Source organism: Charadrius vociferus, unplaced genomic scaffold (genome assembly GCF_000708025.1).
Source record: "Charadrius vociferus isolate BGI_N301 unplaced genomic scaffold, ASM70802v2 scaffold2, whole genome shotgun sequence".
In the NCBI taxonomy this organism is placed as follows: domain Eukaryota; kingdom Metazoa; phylum Chordata; class Aves; order Charadriiformes; family Charadriidae; genus Charadrius; species Charadrius vociferus.
Window position 1 is genome coordinate 7,226,951 of NW_009647595.1, and position 22,681 is coordinate 7,249,631.

The following is a 22,681-nucleotide window of genomic DNA, read 5'->3' on the forward strand; positions in this document are numbered from 1 at the left end:
CAAGAGAACTCACCAGAGACTTTGCCATTTCATATTCTTCCTAACATAACTGCAGCTAAACGTATGACACGTGATGAGAATTGCTTAAATTTTGTTGTAACTTATATCGGGTAAAGAAACCATTTAAATCTTATTGGCAAATATTCAAACATACGGAGTGATTCATTGTTGGGTTGCTGCTACTCAGATTCTCAACATTTGCTGCTGCCAGTGACCTTTAGGTGGCATAATTAATGTTATTAAATGATTATTCTGTCCAAGGCTGACACACCTCTGGGAAAAGCTACTATATCCTAATATAATTTAAATCTATCATCTGAATTTTCAGCTGAAATACATTATTTATGAGCAGTAATGCTTATTGTCTCAACTTTAAAATTGTAAATTACATAATAATTGAATCACACATAGAATAGAAATTTTTTAAATCTTGCTTCTTCCAAAAATCTTATTGTAAATCTGTGTAATATAAAATTATAGTTATGTCCAGCAGGACAACAAGTTCTTAAAAAAACTCTGAGGAACTATTCTAAAAATGGATTTTTTTTTGTCATAAGACAAAAATTTGCTTTAAAACAACTGTTTAGTTATACCTATTTCAACAATTGTAATGGTCTTTTTACTAGTTTATTGCATGTAGATTTGTCAATAATAGAATAAAGCCACTAGTCCTTTCCTTTCATTTCATTCCTCCTCTTTGTTAGTATCAAGGTCAGGTTTAGCTGAGAAAATGATCAATGAAATGATAGCCTACTCTGCACAGATTTTTTTGGACTACAGAAATTGGAATGCCTTAAAGGGAAAGAAGAATAAACAGCGAGAGATCAGAAGATATTCACAGCAGCATGCGCTCATGCCTCTATTTCTAATGAAATGAGAGTATAGAGACAGGTCAACAAACTACAGTGAATACTAAAAGGCAGCGTACATGCAGATACACAGATGTACAGAACATACATAAAACAGGTGTTTTATATAACAGCAAACTATGCCATGCTCTAGTTCAGTTTGAAGAGACAAAGAGACCACCATGGGCTGATTGATTGTGAAAGCTTATCACTTCTGAGCAGATTTGTAAGAAGCAGAAGACGGTTGACAAAGTAAGACCTCCACACAACAACGTTTGAAGTTCAACAGACAGTGGAGACAAGTAGGGCTAAGGATGTGCAGCAGAAGAAAGGATATATCACGTCATGACAGATCCCTCAGCAAAGTGGAAGAAAACTCCAGCTGACCTTGTTTCATAAAGACTCATCACTCTTTCAAATGCAGTGAAGAGGGTGGTGTCTGAGGGCATTTTATCCTTTCCATCTCTAACTCCTCCAAGCAAGCAGAGTTTACAGGCAATTTTTATGACTGTACAAGAATTGCTGTTTTCCAGGGTGATAGCAATTAACCAAGCAATGCTTTTGGAAAAGTTCTGATCAGAAGCAGTTTTTATTGTCTCATATTTCTGTTGAGCTATGCATGACCTTAGAGTCTAACTTACCTGCTAGTGAGCCTTAATTATGTGTTAAAATCTAAGTTTTAAATGTTTTTTATTTAAAAAAAAAGAAAAAAAAAGTGAAGAATGGACAAACTTTCCACAAGGTGATTTTTTAAGGTAAATATTTTTTCTTTCTCTTATATATCAACAACCTACACTATGCTTTTTTGCCTGGCAAAGTGTCTGTTCACACATCCCTTTACTCTGATGGCAGTGCAGCAAAGCTATGCAATGAGATACGCACTCTAACTACAATGTCCCCACTAGTTTAGTGACATTAGCTTTACTTTTAATTTACTTCTTTATTGACTGATTCAATTAAAACTAAGCTGTGTAGTATTTAATTTTGGTTGGAAAACCCCCCAAACCTCTGGTCCCCTGGCATTTCCCCAGTATGGATACATGATTTATTTCTACCATGAAACATTTTTTTTTTTAATCCTCTGCTGTTACAGTACGTGTTAGAATAAAGGTTAAAGATGAATTTGCCTCCTCTGAGGCTTCCATTATTGAAATGCATTCAAGCATGCATTCATACTTGATGACATTAAAGGAAGTTTGACTTACGTTCTGTTTTCCCACTATGTTATCAAACGGAAGTTCAGGGCTCCAGGATCCTTCGGTAAACGTTGCTCCGCTGTTTCTCCTGTCAGAGGAGCTGACAGCCTCTTTCACAATATCTTCAGGCAAAGTCAACAGACTCTCCTCAGGTTGTTTAATTAAATAAGTCTCAATGTTATGTTTCCTCAAGAATTCATTACGCTCTTTGCCATGTCCTTCTTCAACTTTGTAATCCCCATTCAGGCAGTCCAGAGTGGCCTTGGAGATGTGAATTCTCCTGCACGAGTGAAATAAGTAGTAGCAAATACTGATTGTGCTCTAGTATACATAGGTGAGAAGGAGTTTATGAACTCTGCATCATTTTTTAATGAAAAATAAAAAGTTTTCTATTGTATATGAGGATTTCTATAAATAAGATGACATAGCATATTCAACAAACATGAGCTTAATTTGGGGACAAAGGCTGCCAAAGCATGTTCACATCAATAGGATCTCATGAATGCACAAAGTCCTCTCACAGGAAAAACACTTTGATATTCACACCTGATACTTTTTCGCTCAGTAATAGTTTAATGGGAGACCTTCCTGAGTAAAATACTGTTCAGAGTGAATGAAAATTGCCACTTCACATAAATATGGTGAGAAGAAAATATATGGTATGCATTAGAGCAGTTTGCGTGAAAGCTCTTTAATTTCCTTCAGTTTCCTAAGGTAGCTTAGACAGTTGAAATTAGTGGTCTGATTGCAGTTGAAGTGAATTAGGGAAATAGGGTAACTACATAAAGGGGTAATAATTTTTGGTAAGACTAAGTGATGAGTTCAAAAACCTTTTGCAAAAGTGAAGTTGAATCTAAGAGATGACATACAAAACGCTCAAATTTTGCAAAAGCGTGATAAGACTTCAGATGTCTTACAATCAAACATGGAGGTGCTTGGTATTTGCAATTAATGATAATTATGACTGCTTGAGAAGGACAGAAAGAAGCTCAAGTTAAAAAAAAATAAAAGAGAGTGAAAAAGTTGGTTTTATTTCTATTTTTAAGAAATCTTCAACTTCTGACATGTAGGGTAAATTGCAGACAACTCTAAAACAGATCTGCATGGTTAGCTCTGCTATACTTTATAAGGCAGTATCATAAATGCAGTAAGAGATGTTCATTAGGCACTTAGCTAACTCAAGCAAATAAATGTAGTGACTCCATTAAGATACTTTAAAATCAGCTCATTTTTCAAATTTGGATGCATGACACTTTTCGAAAGTCAGGCTTGCAGACAGAACGCTAAAATTCGGTCAGCTAAAATTCTTGATAATTTCTTAATGACATATGTTGAGGCATTTTTCTCAGGCACCACAAATTGCCTTTTCACCCTTGAAGGAAATGGTCCTAGCACGCCCCTTGGGAAACTTTCTTCTGGAAATTTAAGGATGCCAATACAGAGTTAAGTTGCGTAAAATATTGCTGGAATAGAAAGGCTATAATCACATATAAAGTGCTAGTTGTCCTTGAGCATTGTGAAACACCCAGGGGTATCAGAATTTAGCACAAACTGGGTCTATGTAGAGTATTAAATACCAGGACATAATTAAAAGATCAAAAATTTGTATCTTCTCAGCCATTTTTTAACCTTTCCCAGCTTCCTTCTGAAGTCAACACAGGACAACTTTCAGTGTGAGATGTGCTGTTATGATGACCACAGAGATCAGTATTCTTTTATAGTCAAATGTCAGTAAAACTGACAATAAAAAGCAGTAAAATTGTCTCTCAAATGTAAGCAAGTTTTGGCCTGGACTTTAAAACCAGATCAGATAATCTCTCAGAAAGCCAATGCATTTCCTAGCTCTTAGAAACACAAATAAACTAAATTGATTTAAGTGAAGTACTGATTAAAAAAAAAAAAAAAAAGAAAAAAAAAAAAGAAAAAGAAAAAGAAAACGATACATTAGTTTCCACGGTGACTATCTTTGGGCTGAGTTTCCACTAATACAATTTGAGAAGACTGCACTCTAAAGCCCTGAAATATGGATTTTATAATGGAAATGATAACAGCTTTAACTAGAGCGTAGAGCTGGCTATTGATGTAATACCCTTAAATGGACCAAATATTAATAAATAGTTGGTAGATTAAAAATATTTTCTAGTTTGACCCTTTGTACAGCTTCCTTAAAAAACCTTAAAATGTATAGTGGAAAGATGTCTCTAGTTTTATATGGATGCAGTAAATCGGGAACCTGATCATTGAAATTAAAGGGTACAGCCTGTCTTACTGCTGAAAACATATCAGGTCCAAAGTTTTAGATGACACATGTCATTGATACATCCTGGAAAATTAATTATTAGCTAGGTTTTATGCGAATTCAATACCACAGATTAGTACCTAGATAGACCAGGTGAAGACTATTAGAAGATGAGGTCCTGGCAGAAGAGTGTCTCTGAAATAACAATGTAGGATCTTACATGGTTTCCTTCTTGGGTGTTATGGACACATTTTTTTCCTCTCAGAAACCCAGAAATGGTTGGTTTTTTCTCATTGGTCCTGAGTGCCTCCTTCCATGACAGTTGGGCTGCCCGCTTATGCTCCTTCACTCGGTGGCAATCTGTCCCCGCATCACCCATGCTAATGATGTCTCAGGGTGATAGAGAACCGGCAAAGGGAAGAGCTGAGCCCCCTCTCTCTTGCCCCCAAACTGGGTGGAGGGATCTGTGCGCTCACGAAAGGGCTGTGTTTCATCTTTCCCCTTGTTTCCCACCGTGGGAGCAGGACCATTCATAACCCCAGGGCAGCTTTCCAGCACTGCTCTGGGAATGGGAATGATCCCGGTATTGTGGCAGGCAGGGGGGTTTGAATGCTGGAGGCAGGGAGGAGTAAGGAGAGGCTGAAGTGAACTTAACTGCTCTATTAAATCTGCTCTGTGCACTAGGAAAGTCTGATGTAAATCACTGTTTTGAGGGACACAGTGAATTGCTGTCACATACTGTTTGTTCTGTTGGCAAACTGATATACGGGAGTGGAAATCACTCTGCTCCAATACACTGCAACCTAGCCAGGCATTTTATCACCAACAGCAAGGTGGTGTGTTCTCTGGGTTGTTCATTAATAGCTGTACTATTTGCATGCATTAACAGCAATAAACTAGACTTTTTGCAGGTGTGGATGGTGAAACTTAGATGATTGATTTGCTTGTGTTAACAAAGTAGCATGTGTCCTTTCTTGGGCATCTGGGGTTATCATGTGGGATAAGCAGCAGGGAAAGGAATTTTTTTCTGCAGTTTAATATGCTGGTGACATATGCAGAGTACAGAATTTGTTTTCAGAGCATGCAATGTTTCATTTACTGCTGACTCTAAGAATATATATTAGTATAAAGGTCTATGTTAGGGAACAGTGGAAGGGGCCTGCATTTGCATGTAAAATATAAAGCAAATATCTTTCTAACTTCCTGGGAACATGACAGCTCTGAAAGATCTTGAAGTGTGTGTAGGGACTAGAGCACATGATTCAGATTTAATGACTTAGAACCTCTCTCACTCAAGATGACAGCATCACTTAGACTTTTTCCGCATAGAGGTGTCCGCTGCAATTGCTTCTATGTTCCAAAATTTGGCCAAAAATTGAATTGTTGTAGGGGATCTTTTGCTAAATCTTTCATCAATGGAAGGTATAATGGAAAGTGAACAGAAGATTCCCGCAACCATCACTGTTGCTTCAAATTTAAGATTTGCAACTTCCAAACTACCGTGAGACATAGACCACGTCAGGCAGAAATAACATTCTATCTTCCAGGTGAATCAGCTACCTTGGACAAAGAAACACTAGGCAGCTCAATGCAAAACCATATATTTTACATAATAGACAGGTTGACATAAATGTCTCAAAAACATTTACTAAAGCATCAAACTATTTAAAAGACTTCCTAGAGAGCCTGCTGTCCATAAAGCCTTGTTGCTAGCATAACGACCTAGGAACACACAATTCTTTGTGCATTATGCACTTTGTGCACTATGAAATAAAATAAATTAGAGCCTTGTGCCTTAGAACAGCATTTGAAAGCAAAGGATGAGAGAATGAAGCCTGGAAAAACTTAAGTATAGACAACACCTAACTGGGAAATTTGGGCTACCTCTGAGTATTGTATGGGCTGAATACAACCACTTTTTCAGGAAACCATAGCTGGCAAAGAGTAAGAAATATTGTTGTCTTTTCCAGTGCCTCTGCAAGCTGGCCATTTCAACCTTTTTTGACTATAGCCTCACAAATCCTTGCCAACCGCAAAATAGCAAAAAAAAAAAAAAAAAAAAGGTCACAGCTGATGAAATAATGTAAGACAGTTAATCTGTTGGCAAGGTTAAGTGTACTGTGTTGGCAATGTTTTCTGACTGTGGGAAATACGTGTTGCCTTACCCAGGGATTCCACCTGACTCCAGTTTGTTTGCAATATCCACGTCCCATGACCAGACATCAAACTGCCACTTTCTCAGGCCCAGCACTCCACACAGAACCGATCCCGAATGTATCCCTATTCTCATGTCAATGTCATGCTTCGTTCTTGATCTAACGTATCTGTTAAACAAAACAAAACAAAACAAAACAAAAGACCAGACTCATGAAAATATATGCCACAGTTTTTCATATTCTTTAGAAAAAGGTACAATGTCCTTTGTTATGAAGAAGCATTTGGTCTGTGAAATGAAGAGATAACTTTCTGTAGCAAAGTACAGGTACTGATAAAATGACTCTAAAAGCCATATTGCCATTAAGCATCTAATTGTATGCATGGTTCAGTGGCACATCTTATTATTCCTATCAGACAGAAAGAGAAAGATAGGGAGAGAAAAAGATGTCTGAGTGAAATGTCTGGACTCATTTAGTCCTTTAGCTTGGAATTATAAAAGAGCATTCAATAACATTATAAAAACTATTATCATCAAACATGCATATACTTTTATATTCTATTGTACTTTTTGGAATAATTTTCAATCTTTCGAAAATGTCATTTTATTGACTGAAATTTTCCAGAGTTACTCTTTGTCCAAAGGTGAATTATTTTTAGTAGATTTGGCGAGAACGCCATTTGCTCTGTTATGATAATGGTGTGATTCTAAAATCTGTTTCTTCCATTCTGTGTGATGGCAAAGACCATTTCACCTCTTCCAAAGTAAACACATGTGGGCATATTTGTTAACAGTCTCAAAAAAGGAACTTTGTCCCAGCATTGTTTTCAATTAATATGTCTACTGGTTATAAAGGTAATTTTACCCTGTTAAAACACTATCTTCCTCTTCTGATACAAGACAACATATATTGTTCATAGCCACAGGCACCTTAGTAGTGTCTTAGACCTAAGACTGCCTCTTCCAAATCAGTATTGAGACACTCCAGCACATCACCGTGCGAAGCTCACCACTAAAATAATAGGGGTGTATCCACTGGGATGACAAAGAGAGCACTTTTCCAGTTCTGCTTGTGTGACAACAATTATTTGCACCAGAAATACTATTAGAGCTAGTGTTCATTAATATTTGAATAGCATGCTCATGATAGGAAAAGCACGGCATCGCTACTGTTGGTGTACAAACAAGGCTTTTTCTCTTTACAGAGTCCCAGTTCTACGGTCACTGAAGTCAATAGCAGCACAGCGAGATCACACAACAGAGCAGGCAAAGAATAAACAGCTCTGTTTCACAACTCTGAAGCTAACTACCATTGCCTTAGATGCCTCAGTCATGACCTTGACAGAACCTATCTAGAGGAGAAAAGGGTAAATTGCTCAGTGCATTCAATATTTCGCCTTTCATTTTTGCAATGGGGCATCAATTCAGTTCGGGGAGGGAGGAGAAATGAGTTTCAAAATGAAGATAAACTAATCATATAAAAATGTAAGGAATTGAAAATAAGCAATTCATCTTTATTTCCCTTTCCTGCATATTCCTAAACCTTGGAGAAAAGCACGCATATGATATGTCCCAGTGCAGCTGTTTGCCTACTACAAAAGATCTGTTCATCATATCAGGAAGCTAACACATTTCAGATATCTAAAAGAAAGAGATTTGAAAGAAGTTAATCATAACATAATAAAAAAAGAAGCTTTGGGAAGGGATTTATCTTTGTTCTGATACTCAGAGTTTACAGTTTTCATCTACAAATTCTGTATTGGTTTGCAAGCAAGAGGGCTTGAAACATCAAAATTAAACAAACACCTGCCTCTGGAAGGTGGGACATGGAAACAACCGCTCCACACTGACGTAGTGCCTTAAATGTTGTGAGAACAGCTAAGAGAAATGAGAACACTGTAATTTGTAATGCATTTTGAAGAATTTTTATAGATATGCTACAAAAATATATAAACTAACACTCATAACTGTCAGAGGAGTTATCACACAACTCCCCGCATGATAGTTTCCCCAGTCTGCCTTTTTCTTTTGTTTGGACTAAGATAATTACTTCTCATTTTGTGTCTGATTTTCTTATCTTGAAATAAAAGGCTAATTGGATCCAGAGGAATAACTGAGAAAAAAATCTTTTCATTGAAAAATGCACACAATAAGGAGATTTTAAGTTTAATAAAATGGTCTAATAACATATATTTATGCAATCTCTCTCTCTACATATATATACACATGCTATTAGACCAATTTAGATTTTAAGTACTATAGTATTTATTTGCTAATAAATAGGGACAACATTGGGCAAATACTAGAATTGGGCAATTATCAATGGGATGAAATTTAACAAGACCAAATGCCGGATTCTGCACCTGGGACATAGGAACGCCAGGCAAAAGTATAGATTGGGAGAGGAGAGGCTTGAGAGCAGTGCTGCAGAAAGGGATGTGGGGTGCTGGCTGACAGCACCTGGCAGCCGAGGGGAAAAACCCCATCCCGGGGTACAAAAAACACAACATGCCCAGCCGGTCAAAAGAGGTGATTATCCCACTGTGTTCAGCGTTGGTGCGGCCTCACCTTGAGGATTGTGTGTGGTTCTGGGCCACCATTTAAGAAGGATGTGAAGGTCCTTGAATGCGTCCAGAGAAGGGCAACAAAGCTGGTGGCAGGGCTGGAAGGAATGCCCTATGAGGAGCAGCCTTAGCCACTTAAGACTCTGGATTTGTCTAGTTTGGAGAAGAGGATGCTGAAGGGTGACCTCTTTGCTCTCTACAGCTTCCTGAGGAGGGGAAGTAGAGAGGAGGGTGCTGAACTCTTCTCACTGGTATCCAATCATAGGACATGTGGGAATGGTTCAAAGCTGCATCAGGGGAGGTTTAGAATTGACATCAGGAAACATCTCTTTACTGAGAGGGTGGACAAACCCTGGAGCAGGCTGCCTTAAACACTTCCAAGTCTGTCAGTGTTTAAAAGGCATTTGGACAATGCCCTTAACAGGATGCTTTAACTTTTGGTCAGCCCTGAAGTGGTCAGGCAGGTGGACTAGATGATGGTTGTAGGTCCCTTCCAACTGAACTATTCTATTCTATTAATTTTAAATACTATAAATTATAGTCTTATATTTGTACCTTATGTGGGAACTAGCAGACAGAGATCTCATTGGAGAGATCAGGTACAAATAATGGTGCAGCTGAGCAATGCATCCCTCTGTTTCCAGAGGGTTCACTGAGGATTGCGTATTTTACCATTTCCTTTGCCATAAAAATTTGATAATGGCCTGAGAAGGCTTCGTCACCCTCAATCAGCCACCTAGGGCTTCTACATTTGTTCAAAACTTCACATAGCTGTGCTGTCCACCCCACCTCCTGCATGACACTGCAGACCCTAATCAAGGTCCTATCCCACTTGCCTCATCTGGTGTCTTTCACAACCTCCCAGCAACTTATTCCTGTGTGCTGCTCAGGTGATATTTGATCTCAGCTATTAATCTGCAGTCAGTGTGGATTTGGTTACCTGCCCACATCCTTTGACTGAAGGCTGTTCTGTTTTTTCTGTCTGCTGCAGTGCTGGTGCACCTGCAGGGCCCCCGTCTTCACATCCTCGTCTTACTCGCCCTTCACAGCAATGTGCTTTTATGTTGATAGGTAGGAAACTAATTGCAGGAGGGGACCTGTTTGAATCGAGCCACAGGCAGTCTGAGGTATATTTAAACAGACCCTGTCCAGAACAAGAATAAAAGCAGAACAGCGATCTTGTCTTGCTCCCATTTTTTTTTATTATTTACAACACAAGACTGAGAGCAGAGTGGTTGAGAACCTGTTTGTGGAGACATCAGTTTTCACTAAACTTTTGTTATAAGGTTCTAAATTGAATACAGAATAAACAGTTGCAGTTTCAAAGTGAGGTGATTTATTAGTATATAAAAAGTCATGGAATTATTCTTTTTCTTTAAAATTTGGAGTGATGTGGAGTGAAATAGATTTCTGAATTATGTAGAGAAGGAAACTTCACCATGGTCATATCAATCTCCCTAATAGCCAGACTACCACATACTTTAAGAAGTCTTGTTTATATAGTGCTATAGGTTAAAAGCAGTAAAAATTTTGAAATAAGAAGCACTGGATCATCTTCACCAATGGGCGTAGTTCTCCTTTATTCAGAAAAAAACTTCTCATAAATAATAGTATGTACTAAATACTGAAAAAATGAAGTGTTCATTTTGCATAAGCTCAGGTGTTCCACATCTTTTAGTTCTTCTGCCTCTTAAATCTATTCAACTGTCAGTGAAACTTCTAATTAAAAAAATGTATTTGCTTCAACTGTTTTACAGGCTCTCTGCAAATGCTTTGACAAAGTGTGTGCATGAGACTGCATTATTGATGATCTATAAAGCAGCCCTGTTTACCTCACAAGCTGTCTGATATCTTATCCAGGATGAGGCAACTGTGACTGATGCTATTCATGCCGTATCTCATTTCAGTCAAGTCAGTGATAAAAATTTCATTGATTTTAATTGAATCTTGGCCTTTCCTTCTGGCCGCCATTCTTTGATGGGTATTTGATTTTTGTGCTGCTAATCAGAGGCTTCCTATTTGCATGTAGAAGGTGAGCCAAAAGTCAGAAATCTGCTTTTCAACCTGTCCTGTGGTAGCCAAAAATCTGAATGCCCTGGAATTCACACCTTGCAGGTCCAGACAGTGACACACTGGCTACATCTGTGCTGACCAGTTTAACTGTGCAAGGTTCTGTCTATGCTTTGAGATTCTTAAAACAGCCCCAGAATGTTGGCTTTTTGTTTGCTTTTCCCCTCCCCGGCCTACTAGCTCGCTCTCAACCTTTTCCCAGGTTCAGGAGTTCATGTGTGTCAAAGACCATTACAGTAGGCAGTTTGGATGCAACTGCCTGGTTTTGGAGGCAAAAAGAGTTGAGAATAATGGAGTTGGCCAGTCTGTGCCACTTTTTTTTTGGTGACAGCTGACATTCCCTGGGGCTGTTTAATTTACCTATCAAAACATAGCCACTATCATCCTCATGCAGATGTAATTGGAGAATCTGTGTATTCTGTTTGAAGTAAATAAGGGTCATAGCTGACCCTGCTTTGAACAGAAGGTCAGACTGGTGATCTCCTGATGCCACCACCACCCTCCCCCCCCTGCCGCCCCCAACATGAACTGTTCTATGATCATAAGATTCAATTACATAGAAAGCTTTTGGGTTGGACTCAACAGATTTGTGGAATTTTCCTAAATGAACTGAAATGCTTTTTGTTGCGTACATGAGAGGATAGTAGGTGAACTGAGGCAAGTGCTCTTTTTGGTGAGATTCTGGGAACTGTGTCATACTTGTGAATGAGCCACCCATTATTTTTAAAAAGCTAAGTAACAGGGTGCACTAAACTGCTGAGCAGTTCAAAGAATACAGCTAAGGTACTATGACTCACAGGAAATAACACTTTGTAGATGGACTTCACACAGCATTGAATTTACAATTTAAGGTAGATATAATCCCAAGAAGTCAGTTTAAAATAGCTCCAGGGTGAATTTACCTTGGAATTGGAGCTGGATTCCAATGTCAGCAGAAACTATTATCCTGAGAAGTTTCATATCACCAGACTTATCATTAACATAACTGACTTGCCCTGATTTCAGACGGATACTATAGTAACATGGACAGAATTAAACCACTGCTGTGTTCCTGTTTCTTTTTTCTGTCTGCTCCGAGAGGCAGGAAACTAATACAGCACAAGGGACTAGAAGCAATATAGAAGACTAGCAGACTAGAAGTCTGCTCTTTCATTTGAAAGCTATGTTATAAAAAGCTATATAAATAAATACACTTCTATGCCATCTTGCCAATATAGCTTTGATTGTATTTGGTGACAGATTCAAAGAAAAGAGTTCTCAGAGGTACACATACCCATTAATCTCTACCCAGTTCAATTCATAGAGTCCCCCAACAGAAAACAGGGAAAGATATACTGTCCTGATGCTCTGTTCATTCACAGTGAGTGGCTGAAATGGACACGTGGAGGTGACAATGTGATCAAGTACCAGTGTGAAACCTATTCACTCTGCAGCCTGCGTGAAAAGTGCTGGCTGAACTTGTGGATACGTTGCAAAGCCCCTTTCTACCACCATACACAAATGAAGGTAAGTAATAGGTTTGGATTTTGTGAAACATTATTCTGTCTCCTGTGAATCAGGGCTCATTGCAACATAGGCTGAGCCTTGTACATTGTACAGGAAATAGTCTGTGGGGGGAATCCAGGACTGGATCACTTATATTATTATATAACTAAATAATTAATTAATGATTTATTAATCGTGGAATATGAAATCAACTCCTGGCTGTTTCACTGCCTAAGTAACCTCTTTAACAAGCATTGATCACTTCATGATATTTTTTTTTCAATACTTGACACATGATGTTAAAAGCAATTTTTCCTGCAAAAGGCAGGAAACCTGCCAGGGCAGTCTCTGACATCATCTAAAATAGTCATGGTGTTATGGGGTTTGGTTTCAGTTTTTGTTTTGTTTTGTTTGGGGCTTTTTGTGTTTGGTTTTCTTTTTTTTTTCCTCTCTCATGAACTGTTGTTAATATTAGTAGTTAATTACAGACTTTAAATGAAGACAAGCTGTTATCTAATCTCTGGAGTTTAGCTCACATTGTATGCTGGGACTATTTTTGCTGTCATAATGGTTACTCTTTCAGATGGTATTTTAGTGGGAAATAATCCAAGAGATGAAATCACTCAGAACTCCTTGACTTACCAAACAAATATGTTTGTCGCAGTTTCCACCATTATGTGGATTGTTGTGGGATTTCCATTGTTAAACCGTGTGAGTGAGTCTTTGAGGAGCTGGGCCTCCCACAGTGTCCCTCCCCACTCTCTTCCTAATAACAGGGATTTTAGGAATAAACAGAGGGAAGGTGGTGGTGAAAGCAGCAGTCTTTAACCCCTGAAGGAAGCCCCTGCCACTTAGGCTGCCACGGTGTCCAAAGCTGAAGAGCAGAAAGGACAGTTACGTTGTCTATCTTGATACCCTGTGACACACAGGCTGGTACATCTTACCCACTCATGCTTGTTCGTATTCCAGTAACTTGTGCCTGATGGAAGCATTTACTGCGGTAAGAAATTCAGTTTTGTTTTGAAAACACTGGGGGACAGAAAAGCCAACTCTTCTCTTGGTGATACCATTGCCCATTTTTAAATCTAATGTTTTCTGCCCGTAAAATGTTTTATGTGCTTCTACCAAACAAATCCTCAGTCCTTTTTTTTCTCTCAGCTAAACAGATCAAGCTTCTCAATTCTATTATTTTAAAGGCACTTCTGCTTCACCAATTATTTTTGTGACTTTTCCCTGTACCCTTATAAAAACATTTAACAAGCGTTTTAAAATGAGGCCACCACACCAAGATTCATTATTCTCATCTCAGTCTTGACATTGACAGACTATGCTGGTAGAATTTCCACTTCGGAAGTACTCTCTCCTCTCCTTTAAGATTATTTCCTTCACCTCTCTTCACAGTTCTTCCTTTGCTTCCACTTCCTTTCATGCTTCCTCTCCTTTCTCCTGTAACTCCCTCTCCCTCTGACCTTTCCTCACTATGCTTTACGTAGCTATTCCTCTCCTCAAAGCACAACCCCAATGAACAAGCATGCTAATCTCTGTCTGGAGCATAAGGCGATATTTAGAAATTATCTCAGTTCAGTATTACTTTTATTTTATGTTCTGTATCTTTCTCTTATCTATTTTAATATATTTAAGGAAGTGATTGTCTCATGAAATCTGACCTCATTTTATTGCTACGTCTTAAGCTTATGTTCCATATTTGACTACCGGTAAATAGATATCACCATCTTGAATTTTATCACATATCCCATCTACAATCCCATCTATCCGGCACGCCAGCACAGCTTTGGAGTTTCACTAACACACAATGGAAACGCTGATGACAGATTTCTTCTTACAAATGTTTCCCTCCCCATAAAGACATAAAGATAAGATGGCTGCTCTTTTTTTGTAGGTAAGAGCAGTTGCAGATTTAGTTTCTCTGACTGTTATCTCTAACACCCATTAAGCTTGGGTGATAACTGTTAAAATGAAACATTATCATCTGATGACTAAACATTCCACTAGTATCTCATTTCTATCAATTCTCAGTAGAGACAGACATTAATAGAGTAAAGTTAAATACAGGAAGAGTTATGCTGCATGTGAAAAGATATAAGAACCAGCTGAATAAATGAACCCGTGTGAAGAGTTTGTTCTCTTTATTTTACTTTGCATTTCCAACTGCAGCTAAAAACTGAGTACAGGAGGTTGGGTTTTGCAAGACAGAGTTAGGATTCTTGCTCATGCATAAATGTGATGGGGCAAAGCTTTCATGCTTTAGAGTAAATACCAGAATTCATGGAGCCTTCCTGTGGCTGAAAGTTGTATTTCAATTGTACTCAATGGTTATAGGGGCAAAGTACAAGAAGACAGAGTAAAATAACATCAATAGCTTTTCTTTTATAAGATTTGTAACACGACACAGTAATACAAAAAATCATTACAGAGAAAATAATGGTCTTGGATTGTTTTGCTGCATTCTGAGCAGTTCTTTACATCTGCAAAGAGAGAAGTGGAGCAGCAAGACTCACGTCTAGATCCTTGGTATATGAGCTTACGATCAAGTTTTTGAGTCTCAATTAATAATTGAGTCTCAATTAATAATAAATTAACACTTTAGCTGTATGGATATGAGCTGTGCTAAAACACTCAGAGGTCCCTTGTGAGTCAATCTGTCCATGTAGATTTATTTTACATGTTTTGTAATGAAGAGATTTGAAATTCTTGTTCAAATCATCAAGAAGACTAGAAGGAAAATTCAGTAATGGTACCCTGAGAAGGTGGATTTTTGGGCAATGCTTCACCAGAAGTGTTGGCACCCATCCTTGCAATGATACCAACTACCTGTTGTCGATGGAGAGAATAGGAATCCTGGAGGACCTGCAGGGGAAAATCTGGTCTGCCTAATTTAAAGCTTCCTTCTACGTTAATTGTGTAAAGAATATAAAGTGGTACAAGAATCAGGAATTCTTAAACTACCTGGATTGCTCTCCATGATCTAGATGCCTAAATCCTAATTATAGGTGGGATGTTGTAGCATAAATACTGGATTTTGTTTTAATGTCTAATTCTTAAGCTAGGATAAGTGCTTGACCTAAAATATAGCTAAGATTTAAAAGCGAAGATGTAGCTCTGCAAGAGGGAGAAGAAATAACTCTTCATGTAAGCTTTATAAGTAGTGAAATTTTTAGAAATTCCCTGTAAACATCCTCTGATTTGCAAGAAGGCTTTCAGTTCATCTATATAATTTCAATGAAATTGTGAACCCTGAATGATGGTTTCTCCTATCTCGGATCATCTCACGATTATTTTGGACAGACAAAATATTTAGTCTGTGAAATCTTCAGATGAAGATAAAGCATTTTATAATCATAAGAATGACATTTCTAGCAGGTTTTGGATCTGATCAAATCCTGCAGTGACCAATAGTGTAGAAATTCAGTTTTCTAACGAAGGTGTTTTTTTTTTTTTCATTTTAACTTGAGAGATGTCTACTCATTTAAGTTCTAATTAATAGACTGTAGATGATAACTCCAAATTCTCTCATAAATGTGGACTGAAGTATTTGTAATATCCCATGGAAGGATTGGCCCTCCCTGTAAACTATATGAGCACACATTAAGATAAGTAACATAAGGCTACTATACTCTGAACAGAAAAGCCTGGGGAAAAAAATCATGCTTATTGAATGGCCAGAAATTCAGATACTGAGAATACCAAATAACCTGGAGGCCATCAGAACTGACTTACCCTGGGATGATCAAAGATCTAATGGACTTTGGTTTCTCAGCTCCCACTGAATATAACCATCATTTAAAATACTAAAACTACAGTACTATTTCCACTGGATTACTGCCTTTGAGACCTGGTTCATAAAAGGGCACCAGGGTGTTAAAGATTTCCGCACGTGTAAGGAGATTTGGAGAAATTTACTATGTTAGAAGAAAAATGACTTACAATGGGTTTGCTGCAGATGGTATTACCAAGCAAATGCAAATGATTTGCTGTGTGTCTCCAAGAATTTTTTACAATGCTGGTAGCTTTTTTCATCTGTGTATGTTCTCTAATTCGTGTTTCACTTTCAGCTTGGGGATTTCAGAAGCAAAATATTGATTACTTTGTGCAACATTTAGTCTGTGATAATTGAATCCAATCTTCTTAGAGATCATTGTTGCATAATCATTATTCAGTTACATTTTCCATTAATTAATTTTTGTCAAATTCTTTCTCTATTAAGATCTCAGTAATGTAGCTGCAGTACGCATTAACAGTCTGATATACGTAATGAGACACACTCAGATTAAAGGAGGAAAGCAGTCTGGAAAAAAAGCAGACAGAGATTGGGCAGCAAAACATCCATGGAAAGAGGAGAGTGCTCGGGTTAGGCAACACTGTTTTAGGGAAGAGAGCAACAGAAGAAGTATGCGGAGAAGGGGAACTGAGCAACATTCATATAGAGGACAAAAAAGATGGAGAAAACCTCTTTTGGAGCATTAGATGTTGGCCACTGTCACAGTAAGTCATTGGACAAGCTCTATACATGGACAGCTGAACCACTGTTATTATTAATCCTGATTGCATCAAAATACAATAATCAACAACACAATTATATTGACATGATGGGAACACATCCCTTAATTAAAACACATCCAGCCCTTGTGGATTTAAGCACCAACCTGATTTAACAAGTAAAATTTGCTCTTCTGGCAAATCTCAGTGATTATGAGTTTGTCTATGAGCTAAATTCCAAGATAAAGTATTGCCACAGCTGTATATTTAGGGTTTATATCATTGCTTTATTTTATTAAAGGGATTATTGGAAGCAATTCAGTCTCCTCCTCATCAACCTCCTCTTAAAAATGACAACAGTACAAAGTGAGAACTGTTAAGATCTGTGAAAACTATCACTCGTATTGCACACACAGCTATCGTGTTACACGCTCTGAAACAGCACAGGTTAATTTAGTATCTCTTCCCACGCATTACATGGATTGAAAAAGTCCTGCCCTTTTCACAGTGATAATCCTGCAGTGTCTGAACCATTATAGGAATTACTTGTCTAGTAATAGCATTCTCAGATAAGAAGTTCAGGATACTGTCAGAAACAATGAAACAAGAAGAAGACGAAGGAAAAAAAAAGCATTACCTGATAGTTTTGATCATGCTGAGTCCCATTTCAACACAGCAGTGTGCATGGTCCTGGCGAGGTTCTGGGAGTCCCGACACGCAGTAGTAACAGTCTCCCAGGATCTTTATTCTGAGACAATGGTGTTCCTATATGTAAACGTACCAAAGAGAAAGAAAAGATCTGTAGTTATGGTTTCATAATTTTAAGATGAATGTGAAAGTAGTTGAAAAATACTGAAAAAAGTAATTAAAAACTTGTTGCTGGATGTTTCCTGCTTGTGATTAGTACAATCGTGATTTATTTCACTTTTGAAATCAAGTACCTTTACATTTTTAGTAAAAATGGATATAGTGATTTTTGTGTTACGCTAATCAGAGATGTCCTTGCTGATGGTGAGAAAGGTTTCATCAGAGTCAGTCTGGAAGCTAGGCCAAGAATTCAGAAATGCCAGCTGAGATAATGAATAACCCATTTTAGACTATATTCCTCCAGGGCATCCTTTCTGCCCCTTTTTTACACTGGAAATAAATGAAAAACCTCTTTCCTGCCACCGATAATCCCTTCTCACCTAAAGTTTCCACTGTCACCCTCAAGCATTCCCAACAGCTATAGGAGTTGATCAAGTATCTGCATGATAAGGATATCAAAGAAGGTATCTTTCATTAGCCTCGTAGTGAAATTATGTTTATTTGGCATCCAGCCAGATATCCTTTACCCTAGAAACAAATACTGAATTTTATTTCCTAAATACCTATTAGCAGTATCCTTATTGAATGAAACAGCATATTACTGTGTGATTGGATCATTATTTTAGAAGATTCTTTTCTAGTGAGCAGAAATACCCAATTCTTTTGCAGTTCCCAGACAAGCAAAAGAAATGAGCCCAAGATCAGCTGTAAACTTGTTGAATGTATTCTGCTGGCTTGGCACTCACAGGAGACAATCAATGCACAGGAACAGAGACCATGATAATTTGAGGACAGAGCTGCAAGTGTCTCGGGGCAGAAGTTACAGGTTGAGTCAGGGAAGCATTTTTATGATGGAGAATAATTGAAATTATAAGTGCAGTATTAGCACTCTATCAGTAAAGGTTCCAATGACAGAACATTAAAATGAAGACTAGTCATTACTGGGGAACAGGATAATGATTTGTAAAACCAGTTCATTAGATGATAGTAAAAATGGCCTATGGTATTTATTTCGTCTTTTTTCTTCTCTTTCTCTCTGGAAACCTGTGGTGGAGGTTTCCCTAATTAAAGGAGAAGGGATACACTAAACCCCCTGGGGAACAGAGAACTTTAAGTAGTATGTAGGAGGAAATGTGAACACTGACTGCGCCTCAGGAATTGAGCACTGGCCAAATGCACGGGACTCCAGATTGTTATTCGAGATTTTGCCTAGGAAGAATGAAGCTTTGTAGTCAACTTCACACAAGTCTACAAATCCTAGAGTGGCAAAAGGAGCCTACACACTTGCATCCAAAGCCTTTGCAGAAGTCAGCTGAAGCTTTAAGCATGCCAGCAAGGGTAAAAGCTGCTCTGGGCACAGAGCCAAAGTAAGCTGATTCACCCTGAAATCTCCTTAAGCCATCAGTTGGAGCTGACTGTGTTTGAAGCTTTGTCTAAGTCCCCAGCTAATACCATTGCTGGCTCTCAGAGTGCAATGCCTCGCTGCCCAAGTTTCACAAGGAAATTCAAGACTAAAGTCAGATTTCTAAAAGGTCAAAATTCATCTGTAACTCTCCCCTTTCCTTGTCCCCTTCTCTTCAAACCCTCTGCAGACCCACACGAGTGAACACTGGGTATTTTTTGTATGGTTGCAACTCAAATCGCACATCCTGGAACCCATAAAAACATTCATTTTTTTCATCTTTCCTCCTCAATGGAAAGAATTAGAGATTTGATTTTACCGCACTTTCCACCCATTTTTTTTTCTAGAGAGTGAAACCAGGAAACATTAAACTTAACCAACAAGTAGCAAGGACTCAATGGCATAAATCAGTGCATGTTAAACTGTTAGTGGGCTTCCTTAAGCTTCTCTCTGTGTTCCCTGGTTAGATAAAATGCGAAGAGATAAAGATGTTACAAAACTAAATGCTAAACTTCTTTGGCTTTTCTAACAGTGCCATTCAATCGATTCCTATTCCAATTGCCATTTGCTTTTACATCTCCAAAGTACAAGGAACATTCATAACATCATATCGGTTTGACTAAGGTGGATTAAAGCAAAAAGCAGCACTTAAGTGCATTCAGACCCATTACAAATACATTATAACTGATACATTCATAGTATAATATAGAAAAAAAAAAAGGGAAAAATAGCCAATTTCCAGGAAAGAAAGAGAGAAAGCAAGAAAGACAGGCAAGTCTCAAGTAGTATTTTAGTATTATAATTGCATTTTTACAGGCAACATTTATCATGCAGTCTTGCACCTGTAGTACCTGCCTGTCTGACGATGTTGGAAACCCCTATTAGGTGAGCATCTAATTCAGCACAGTTAGAGAACATAGTCTGCAACAGGAGAAAACCTCATCTGTTTGGTTCTTAATGACTCATTTAAACTGGCTGAAGTACTGATTCCATTAAAGACAGATGAGGCCTCTGTCACCTGGCTGCATGTCTCCTCATTTGCTGAAAATCAGAACAAGGCAGACCATTTCAAAAAGATGCACTTTTTATAAGAATAAGAAAGAAGAATCTTAATGCATAACAAGACCTGTTAATGAGGCTTTGATGTATGCAAATGTGAGTGCATGTGTGGAAATGCACAGGAAATCCGTTCAGCTGCACACAAATGTATGATTTTTCTTGTCATGATATGTCACCTCTACATTCATTTGCCAAAGCACAGGAAGTCATCTAAGGAGTGAGACATCCAAATGGAGGTGACTATATATAGGTGCCCATATGTCAGCAGCAGTTGAGGCTGCCATTACAGCCAAAGGAGAGCCAGGGAATGCAGACAGGGAAGCCTAGGGATGGATTCAGCTCGCAGATACAGCAGTTGGCTGGCTTCAGTTCAGATGTCTACGCATAAGCACCGGCAAGACCCCTCGGTATCTGAGGCATCCACGCAGGACTATCCGACATGATGTAAGACGTATGTCCCTCTGGAGTGGTGCAAGAGCCAGGCAGGGTGTCTCTATTGGCACAAGAAGCCACAAGGAGCACTTAAATGACTCCTTGTCTTCCTTAGTGTTCCTGTTAGTCAAATCATTATGACTGTTAAACATGAACTGTGTTACAGTTCGACTATATTGTCCTTACCCTTTTATTCTTCCCTTATTATTCCCTTCATACCTATTTTAAAAGTAAACTGTGGATTTTTTTATCACTGGAAACGTTTCAGCTAGAAGAAGATAATTCAACAACTGCCAGGAAGGACAGAGGGCTAATGGTATCTGCCTTTGGCAGAGGAGGCTGCGTGGTCTCCTGAGATTCCCTCTGATAACTCTGTAGTTTAATCACATCTACAGTTTAGACTAGATGCTTTGTCAGACTGGTTGTATAAGTATATTAAGGTTAGATTCATGGCTAATGTGGGTAGCCATAGCTGTAAAAAGGAGAATGAGTTTTGTAAGGGCTTACCTACTTTTCAGTGGTATAAAATTATGATAATAGCATTCAAGACTTTCCTCACACTCTGAAGCTCAAGCTGGCTTCCTAAAACTATCTCACCACAATGGTATCTAAGAGTTGCAAATTGATATTAAATGAAAATGAATGAAAATTATAAACATGTATGAATAAATTGTAAAATGAGTAAATTATTTAAATACGAGAAAATGGTAATACAGGAATTTTTATGCAGCAGATACCACACTACGGTGTCAAATCCTTACACTGTTATGTGGCTCTTATGATCATCTCTTTATTTTATTCTATTCCTCTTCCCCTTCCCATAAGCAATTCCAGAAGTTGTCCTTGGGCATGTAAATGACAGCTGATAATATACAGACATTCACATCAGTACCCATCAGCCTCACACCCCTCCCCATACTCAGTCATTAATGGCATTTACTGAAGGTATCAATTAATCTCTTAGCATGTCAAAAATAGGGGCTTTTATCCCCCTTATTTGCAGCTTTTCATATGCTACAAATGAAAGATTAAGGGGCCTGATTCTGCCAAGATCAATTGTAATCAGTAGAAATTTTACCTGGGGATATTGAGCAGACTCAAACACTCAGCTATTAATAATAATCCTGGATGAGTTCCGTGGCAATTGATAAGAAATCATTTTCCAAATCACCTTAATCCATAGGAAAAGAAAATACTCAGTTTTTCCATAAATAATTACCTCATAGGTGTGAATGATTTATGTTTAAGCTTATTAAATACACCCTTAGTGACTGTAAAGGAAGCAAAGCAAATTGGTATAAAGTAGGGCTGAAGAAATGAGTTGCTCAAATATCAAGTTACTGAAAGACGCAGTCAGAAACGTAATTAGTATTTCTTGTTTCCTTGGGCTAAATTTCTGACGAGGGGAAAAAAGTGGTCATGTTTTGTAAATTGCGCTACTTTTTCAATTCTGCCTGTGGTGAATTAATCACTTCACCTACTTTTGAAGGGAATCCCGTAGACTAGCGAACAGCCCACGGGAAAGTCCACATACACAATTTTTATAATTTCAAGCGAAAAATTTAGAACACCATGGATGAGAAATTACTGAGGCTGAACTGCAGAACAAAGAGCCCATACACGTAAATCTCCTTTTAAAAGGTGGCCAGAGTGGGAGGAGGCAGGGACTTGGCCTTTGTGTACAATAGCTCAGTTCCTGAAGCATTTGCCAAAGGTGTAGGAAACCTAGATAAAAGGCCTTTCACAGCATGAATGGGGTCTAGGCCAAAGCTCTTAATCAGCAGGCTGTTTTAGGGTGAGCTGGAGAGAGAGGTCCGTCCAAATTCCTCCTATTGCAGCTCTGTTTATTTGGAAAGCAGAGCTGGGACCTTGACGGAGCCAGATGGAGGGAAGTTCTTGAGTCTGGTGGTCCAGGCAGAAAGGAGGA

The 22,681-nt window shown here is 38.3% G+C and overlaps 1 protein-coding gene across 1 annotated transcript in view; it reads right to left on the minus strand.

Annotated features, from left to right (window-relative positions):
* Nucleotides 1-22,681, minus strand: part of ADCY8 (adenylate cyclase 8 (brain)) — a gene marked incomplete at its 5' end in the record, with an annotated part of 130,876 nt that overhangs the window by 48,005 nt on the left and 60,190 nt on the right. Inside the window, 3 exons of the mRNA XM_009881017.1 lie at nucleotides 2,054-2,324; nucleotides 6,449-6,607; nucleotides 17,692-17,819. Of these exons, the coding sequence (XP_009879319.1) occupies nucleotides 2,054-2,324; nucleotides 6,449-6,607; nucleotides 17,692-17,819 (558 nt within the window). The remainder of the gene's footprint in view (nucleotides 1-2,053; nucleotides 2,325-6,448; nucleotides 6,608-17,691; nucleotides 17,820-22,681) is intronic.